This window comes from Phacochoerus africanus, chromosome 2 (genome assembly GCF_016906955.1).
Source record: "Phacochoerus africanus isolate WHEZ1 chromosome 2, ROS_Pafr_v1, whole genome shotgun sequence".
Lineage (NCBI taxonomy): Eukaryota > Metazoa > Chordata > Mammalia > Artiodactyla > Suidae > Phacochoerus > Phacochoerus africanus.
The window spans coordinates 25,935,405-25,944,420 of NC_062545.1; the positions used below are offsets into that span (position 1 = coordinate 25,935,405).

A 9,016-nucleotide genomic window follows, 5' to 3' on the forward strand; every position below is an offset into this window, starting at 1 on the left:
GTAACAGGACGTTTCCCTGGAGCCTCATAGAAATAAAGGCCAATTTCCATGTTTAGAGAATCGTGTCCCCTGTTATCTGTGTATCTGAAGCATCAAGCATGAAAAAGGCACCGTGGAAATAAGCTCAATTCACAGTGGTGCTCTCAGGTAGAAAAACCAGACACAAGAGCTCCCGTCGTGGCTCAGTGGTTAACGAATCCGACTAGGAACCATGAGGTTGCGAGTTCGATCTCTGGCCTCGCTCAGTAGGCTAAGGATCCGGCATTGCTGTGAGCTGTGGTGTAGGTCGAAGACGTGGCTCGGATCCCGAGTTGCTGTGGCCGTGATGTATGCAGGCAGCTGTAGCTCCAATTCCATCCCTAGCCTGGGAACCTCCATATGCCAAGGGAGGGGCCCTAGCAAAGGCAAAAAGACAACAACAAAAAAAAAAAAAAAGAAAAAGAAAAACCAGACACAGTTTGCTTACAGGTAATGTGGATGTCTATGTTAAACAGAAGTTTTGCCCCTGGCAATGGACTTGCCCTCATTTTCTCATTCCGTTTCTTTGGAGGGTTCACTTTTCTGAATCAACCACACTTCATTATTTCTATCCAGCAATTCGAAAGGACTGCTGTAGCCTGCAGTGTAGTAAACCTTTTCATCGAAAACTTTTCCTTCTTCCCTCAGCACGCTTGCTAATGTCAAGAGTTGTTCTTGGTTCTTTTGGGCACTAGAGAATCCATCGAAAGACCTACAAAGGAGACAGGAAATGACCATCAATGATTTTAACACTGAGGCAAAAGTCAGTCGAAGAAGAAAAGCAGGGGCTGGATGAAACAGATCCTGGATGGAGCACAGCCTCAACGCTGCTCCCTCTCGGCAAGCTGAACTGACCCTTCCTGCCTCCGATTCCCAGGCCCAGTGTGAACTCACGCACACCAAGGCAGGGGTGGGGGAACCCGGGAGGAGGCATGCGTCCCATCTGTTGGGCAGATGTGGAATTTACACCATCTCATGCTCTAACATGGTGTTTCTCAGACTCTAATATGCTTGTGTGTCACCTGGAAAAGCAGATTCAGGAGGTCTGGGGCGGGGCCTGAGCGTCTACATTTCTAAAACTCTCCTTGATGATGTGATGCTCCTGGTCAGGGGACCACCATGAAACCCCCTTAGCAGCCTCTCCCAGAATTTCCATTTTCTAGCATTTTCCTTCTCTTTTTCCTCCTTGGGAAAAAAGGCAGGCGGTGTATCACAGATGAATATAATGTAGTTTTGACCCTATGAACTTACAGTCTAAGGGAAGAGATGGGCATTTTGGCACCTCTCTCTATGCAGTCCGAGAAGAGCTTCAACAGAGATGGAATCAAAGTGCTCGGGAGCACTGAGGATAGGATGACCCGGGAGGTCAGGTGTGTCTCTCAGGTGGGTCTGGAAAGGATGCTGGTTTTGCCGGGCAGAGAAAGGGGAGGAACAAGAGAAGAACAAAAGTCCCTCAATACAAAACAGTTTCCTAGTGAGGCAGAAAATGAGGTCAGAAAGGTGAGTCGGAGCCAGAAGGAAGAACCCTGTATATCATCCTAAGGCCTTTTGAGATTATTCCAAAGGCTGCTGAACAGAAAGTAACTTGATCAGACCTGGATGAGAATTTAGGCAGTGAGTTGAGAACTAGATTGGAGAGAAGGAGCCAGTTAGGAGGTTACTATGGGGATGGGGAAGAAAAGACTGTCAAAGTATCTGAATAAAACATGGGAAAAAAAACTTTAAGTACAGGTTTTAATGTACATAAACAAAGATATCCGGAGATTCAATCATGATAGCACGCTGACCTGGATGGGTAGCTGTTGTGTAAATATGGTGAATTATTTTTTGGCCACATCCATGGCATATGGAATTTCCCCTGGCCAGGGATTGAACCCGGGCCTCAGCAGTGACTAAGCCACTGCAGAGACAATGCTGGATCCTTAACCAGCTCACCACAGTGGGAACTCCTAAACATGGTTAATTTGAAGGTTAAGAATAGGAAAAACAGAAACAAAAATATATCTAATGTGCCTTCTTTAGCATAAGTTTTTTCTTTTTTTCTTTTTGCCTTTTCTAGGGCTGCTCCCGAGGCATATGGAAGTTCCCAGGCTAGGGGTCGAACTGGAGCTGTAGCCACCGGCCTATGCCAAAGCCACAGCAATGTGGGATCTGAGCCACATCTTCGACCCACACACAGCTCACGGCAACGCCGGATCCTTAACCCACTGAGCAAGGCCAGGGATCGAACCCGCAACCTCATGGTTCCTAGTCGGATTCCTTAACCACTGAGCTACGACGGGAACTCCAGCATAAGTTTTATTATCAATGTGCCAATGGAAAAGATCATTTCTGCCATTTTTCTGATAAGATGTAAGCTTTCAAGGATACAGACCATGCCTGTTCTATTCATCAATGTCTACCAGGCATCTGGTCATCCCTGGCATGCAGCACCTTTTTTTTTTTTTTTTTGCTTTTTAGGGCCACACCTATAAAGTTCCCAGGCTAGGGGTCAAATTGGAGCTACAGCCACCAGCCTATGCCACAGCCACAGCAACGTGGAATCCAAGCCCTGTCTGCAACCTACACCACAGCTCACAGCAACACCAGATCCTTAACCCACTGAGCAAGGCCAGGGGTTGAACCCGCCTCCTCGTGGATACTAGTCGGATTTGTTTCTGCTGCACCACAATGGAACTCCTGCAGTATCTTTTAAATCTTAGTTGAATGAGTAGAGGAATCTACATATGCACGCGTTGACGACAACTTGGTAACCTAACCCTAACCCTGTAAAACTGTTCGTAATTTTCAGTACGTTCACTGAAAACGATAATTCTGAATGACGTGTTAAGAGATATTTTGGCTCTTAAATGTATCATTTATTTCCTTAAGGAATAGCCAGCTTTTAATATGTTCTGCCTAAAGGGAATTGTTTCAGATCTCACTTCTTCATTAAAATTAAATCTTGAGGAGTTCCTGCTGTGGTGCAACAGGATCAGTGGTGTCTCTGCAGCACCATGGGGGCAGGTCCAGTCCCTGCTCAGGCACAGCAAGTTAAAGGATCCAGTGTTGCCACAGCTACAGCTCGGATCTGATCCCTGGTCCAGGAACTCGATATGCCATGGGGTGGCAAAAAAATAAAACAAAATCAAATCTTGAGCCTCCTACCTACAAATCCTCTTTTGTCCCCTGAATACACAGTGTTCTGCAATGATTTATCCATGACTTTACTCAGGAGCCTCTCCCCCCCCACCTTACCCCTGACACACCTGCTTCACCAGGAGCCGAAGGATACGGGCAGAGCAACATGTTGCCATATTCTTGAGGCAGTTGCAGTCTATAATTAGGTCTTTAGAATTTAGAATAACAAGACTGAGTGGCTGGCTGACTGGAGAAAAGGAGGAAAGCATCACAGACAAGGTGCCGTTCGATCTAAGTCCTCAAGGATGAAAATGGGCTCTCCAGGCAGAGAAGGAAGAGGGCGCTAGAACTGGTAGTCCTATCAGGCTCACATTCTAAGTATTTTGGGTAAATCAACTCATTTGATCCTCGTGGCACTTCTGTGAGATAGGTAGGTACTATGATTATACACATTTTACAGCTGCGGAGATTTCGGCTAGGGAAATATGAAGAACTTGTCTGAGGTCAAAAGTAAAGAGATGTGGAAGAAGTGGCCTGTTCACCAAGGGGGCAGGTGGGGGAGCACAGTGGTCAGGAAGACAGGTTGGGGCCAGGTTACGAAGGCATCGTGTACACTGTGAACAGTTTCAATGTCGCTCTGAAGCAAGAGGAACAGAGATTTTTATTTTATTCTATTTTATTTTTTAGTCTTTTTGTCTTTTTAGGGCTGCACCTGCTGCATATGGAGGTTCCCAGGCTAGGGGTCGAATCAGAGCTGTAGCCACCGGCCCACGCCACAGCCACAGCAATGCCAGATGCAAGCTGCATCTGTGACCTACACCACTGCTCATGGTAACGCCGGATCCCTAACCCACTGAGCGAGGCCAGGGATTGAACCCACATCCTCATGGATCCCAGTCAGGTTCGTTAACTGCTGAGCCATGAAGGGAACTCCCCGACAGAGATTTTTTAATGCAGTAACAGTTGCTATTACGTGCAGTTGAGGGAGATCAGAGGTTCCAGAGTGGAGGGTGGGGGACAGAAGAGGGCTGGTGGGTGGAGAGAGCAGCTGGGAGGCTCTTGAAGCAAAACTGTTAAGATTCAAGATTGAGGAGTTCCCTGGTGGCCTGGCAGTTAAGGACTCAGTGTGGTCACTGCTGTGGTCTGGGTTACTGTTGTGGCTCGGGTTCAATCCCAGGAACTTCCGCCTGCCACGGGTGCAGTGGGTTGGGGGGACCTGAGATTGCTAAGTGTCAGAGTATCTGGTGAGGGTCAGGCCTGTGCCGAGTACTGGGGTAGCAAAGCTGACTTAGCTGTGGCACCTGTAAGGTGAGAGCCGTAGGAAATAACAGCAGGGAGAAAGGGAGCAGAATCAGGACCATTCCTGAGGCGAATGGGCTGGGTCTGGGGACTGGCTGTCAGGGAAGAGTGCGCTGACGGGGTCTCAGAGGTCCTTGCTGGGGAGGCTGTCAGGCTGAAGAGGCCTTTTTACTGAAACAGGCACTGCAAGGTCAGAGAGTTTGGGACCTGGGGGAAGGCTCATTTTCAGAGCTGTTGACTTTGATCCCCTGTTCTAGTCGCCACATGGAGATGCCCAGCAGGCAGGGAAATCAAGGCCGGAGACACTAAATTTGAGAGGGAGTTGAAGCGGCATGAACAGATGGCCTAGAGCAAGTCTGCTGTGACGGGAGGGTCAGTAACAGGCATGGGCAGTGACCTCGGGAGTGGAGAGCGGATGAGGCGCCACTGGAGGGAGAGAACCAGGAGAGGAATGACACAAGAGTGACCTTCTGAGAGTTACAGGGTAAACATGGATCGCACGAAGGCACTGCCCTTGAGTGATAGGTGCAAGTGCACTGCCGAGGGTCAGGGTGACAGAAGCAGCTCCAAAGAGGGAGCGCAGGTGCCCGGGGTTGTACCAGTAGGACAGGTACGTGAGAGCTGAGGAAACAGAGACAGAGGGACGGAGTCTAACAGGTTAGTAGTGCAGAGAGCGTGAAAAAGGAATAAAGGGAACTCTAATAGACTATTATCTTATATACTGGGGGAGGTTTTTTAAAAATACCAACAGGGAAAATTTAATATAAGGAATGAGTTGAACAGGCATCAGAGGTCTGAAAAACTGAAAAGAACCCGGGAAACCAACAGAGGCAGGAACTGCAGGAAGCAGCTACCTACCATCCTTTCGGCTCAGGGAACAAAGGCAAGAGCTTGGGGTCTCAGAACCTAGCAGTGGGGAGGAGGGGTCCCATGCATGCAGTGTTTTAAGGCATTTTTGTTCAGAGTTAACTAGATGGAAAACAAGGACAATCTTATGCTTTTGGGGGGGAGTATAATTTGTATTATGTTTTATTTGTTGCAGGTAAGCAACAGACTCCTCATTTAATGAGTTATTTCTTGCAACAGATCCATAGTAACATAAAACTAAGCCACTAGGAAAACACAACAAAAGGCATGAGACCTGTTTTTAAGGAAGGGTGAAAGGCATAGAAGCTAAATTGCAGAGGAGCTAAACTCCGAGTGCTGGCAAGTAAAATCAACAGTCAGCAGGGCTATAAATTATCTACCACTTACCGTACAAACACCGTCATTTCAGCTCTGTCTTCAATGAAGACATCTGACTGTGTAGGCCTGGGCGGATCAGATTGCTGTTCAGATGGGATATACAGGGAAATGGTAATGGTAGACTCGCTAAAAGGACCTGAACCCGGCTCCACGTAGCTTGTCACTGGAGCTGTCATCTTGATTTTCATCTCTGTGCCACAAAACATATAGATTGAAATGCAAAGGAGACTGTGAAAGCAGATTTAGACTACATTTAAAATCTTCACCTAATTTTTTTTTTTTCTTTTGCCTTTTCTAGGGTGGCACCCGAGGCATATGGAGGCTCCCAGGCTGGGGGTCTAATTACAGCTACAGCTGCAGGCCTACGCCAGAGCCACAGCAACTCGGGATCTGAGCCGAGTCTGCAACCTACACCACAGCTCACGGCAATGCCAGATCCTTAACCCACTGAGCAAGGCCAGGGATGGAACCTGCAACCTCATGGTTCCCAGTCGGATTCCTTAACCACTGAGCCATGACGGGAACTCCCAATATTTATTATTTTTTAATCGGAGTTTCTTGATTTACTTTATGCTGTTGCCACAAATACTTTTAAGATAATTTTCATCTTTAAAAAAAAAAAGGCCAAAATGACAACTACCCACTGGCCACACTGAACACTTTCTGTACTATTAATATTTTTCATTAATAAATTCCATAGTCTTAGGGATAGAAGGGAAAATGAGAGATCACTTAGACCAGATCATTATTTTTACAATTCAGAAACTGAGGACCCATTGACTAAGTGACCTGTTAAAATATAAACAGCCTCAGAACCAGACCAGAAGATGTATCTTGAGACTCTGAGTCTTGTGTTCCTTGTGCCTTCCTACCTCCTGATGTCTCTTACCCTACCAGTCACCAAATCATCTCAAAGCATTAGCATGAAAAGGCCTTAAGTTGAGTTACACAGAGGCCCAGTTGAGCCAGCAGAATCAAGGACAAGGAGAACAGGGGCAGAAAAGCACTGCTGAGTACTGCTCTCCTCTAGAGGCTGCTAAGAGTCCTTGTCTTCAACCATTAAGTGATGATCTTGTTATTTTTCCATTCTAAAAGATATTTCTTTAATAAACGAAAACTCAATGAGCCAGGGGACCGAACCACAATATAGTATATATAATTACAAGGTAAATTGCCTTCACCCTTCTCGTTTTTGCCTTGAATGTAGCTATTCAGCCGGGTAAAGCCAGTCTGGATGGCTGAATCCCAGTCCGCAGACTCCACTGAAGTGCTGACCCACTTGGCCGGTCCATAGTGGCGGATCTCATAACTTCCGGGCTAAGATGGAACAGGAAAAAGTTGCGGAAGCCAGTCTAAGAAGGTACAGCGTGAGATGCAACAGTACAGGTGCCTTAATCCCGGGTCCACCTGGGACAGCCCGCCCAGGGGCTCTGCCCCTGGGGTCCCGCCTGAGGTTCTGGCTTCTTAGCTCCGGGCACGGCCCCTCCCCCGCACTCCCCAGTTGGAGATACAGGAGGCCTCGCCCCACCTGCAGGGGAGCGGGGAGTCGGCTCAGCTCAGGTTAAAACAGGCCACTGTTCTGCCATCTCCGACCAGAGGTCCCACCGCGGGTTCTGGGACAAGATCGATTTTTGTTTGTTTGTTTGTTTAAACCTCAAAGAAAAGAAATTGAATTGTAGCCAGTACCTAGGTCATGGCTCGCCGACGCATTTTCCCGTTTGTGCAGGGATGGGACTCATATCATTCTAAAAACTATAGTTTTTACTTAAATAAATCATCGCAAATCAGCCAGAGGACGGCCGCGCGCTCTCCTCCCCGCGGTCCGGCCGGCATCCTCCGCGCTCCGCGACGGAGCCTACCTGGGGGCCAGTGTCCTCCGGGGCCTCCCAGCCCGGCGTCTCCACTGCCGGGGCCTCTGAGCACTCGGCTGTCCTGGGGTCCGGATCCAGCACTTCGGCCATGGGCGGCGCCGACACTCCAGGAGAAGAGCCTGGTGAGCTGCGCCGGGACCGAGGCCGCGCCTGGGCCACTCCGGGCCGCCCCGCCTGCGTGTCCCCTAGTCCCCGCCCTGCAGAGGCGCGGCCCCCCTCCCCGCAGTGCGGGATCCCCGAGTCCGTGGGACACTGCCAGGCCTGGGCCGGGAGGGGGCGCTGCGACCGCGATCCCGACCCCGGGCAGCTCCAGCTGGCCGCTCCGGTATGCGTTCCCTCTGAGACAGGATGGTAGGATCCGTCTTGCCCGGTTTTCTTTGGGGGTCCTTCCCGCCCCGCACTTGTTTTAAAAAGGCGTCCACTGTGGGAGCCGGGGGCGGAGGCGGACAAAGCAGCTGGCTGATGGGGTTTCTGGTGTAACCGGTCCAGGAACCTCTCCCTCAACCCCACCCGCGCGGGGAGCCGGTTCTGCTGCCGGGTCCACTCCTCCGGAGGCATGTGATCGAGGCCCATCCTCATGAGTGACCTCAGCGAAGTTGGCAGGAAGTGGGGCTGGGGTGGGAGTACACTTCTTCAGACTCTGACCTTGGCTGTCCCAGTCTGCACCCCTGTGTGTGGAGACCTCCCTGCGAGGGTTGGATCCCGGGATCCAGCCAGGGGCGAGTGACCCCACTCGCACCTAGACAGCTGCTTCGGTCCCCAACAGCCGTCAGGGATCCTAGGGGAAAGAAGTGGGTGGGGCCACAGTCACACTTGGAGAAAATTTTCAACTATCCTGGTTTCTTGTCCTTTCCCACCTCCCCACCCTGAAATGCCCTCCAAACCCCTGAGTCATCCTGCCAGACCTACCAGGTGAGGAAGGTGGGGAGGGAGAGAGAGAAGAAGAGAGGGAACAACAGGAAGAGGTGGCCAGTGATGGTGAAAGTTTTTGTAAGACAATTATTGAAAAAAATTCATATGTCATGTAATTCACTCATACACAGTATACCATTCAATGGTTTTTAGTGTATATTCATAGTTGTGCAACCATCAGTACAATGAATTTTAGGACACCATCATCATCCCTCCAACCCCTCCCCCCCCAAACCCTATTGAAACCCCTTTAGCCATCACTCTTCAACTCTCCATCCCCCAGTCCTAGGCAACTGGCTGATCTGCTCTTTGTTCCTATTCTCAACCTTCCCTATAAATGGGATCATACAGCGGCTGAATACACTGGGGCTGCTATAACAAGATACTTCAGACCGGGTAGCTTATAAGCAGCAGAAGTTTATTTCTCACGGTTCTGGAAGCTGGAAGTCTGAGATGAGGGTGCCAACAAGAGGGCAGATGAGGGCCCTCTTCCTGCTACCCTCATATGGAAGGGGCAAGGGAGCTTTTCTCTGGTCTCCCTCTCTTTTTTT

General features: G+C 49.5%; 1 protein-coding gene across 1 annotated transcript; it reads right to left on the bottom strand.

Moving 5' to 3' along the window:
• Window positions 1–462: 462 nt before the first annotated feature.
• On the bottom strand, window positions 463–7,978 carry HEBP2 (heme binding protein 2). The gene is made up of 4 exons (XM_047770099.1): window positions 7,542–7,978; window positions 6,864–6,999; window positions 5,692–5,872; window positions 463–730 (listed from the first exon to the last, which is right to left on the bottom strand). Exons 1-4 carry the CDS (start codon window positions 7,641–7,643, stop codon window positions 532–534), a joined length of 618 nt encoding a protein of 205 aa, XP_047626055.1. The 5' UTR covers window positions 7,644–7,978; the 3' UTR covers window positions 463–531.
• Window positions 7,979–9,016: the final 1,038 nt, after the last annotated feature.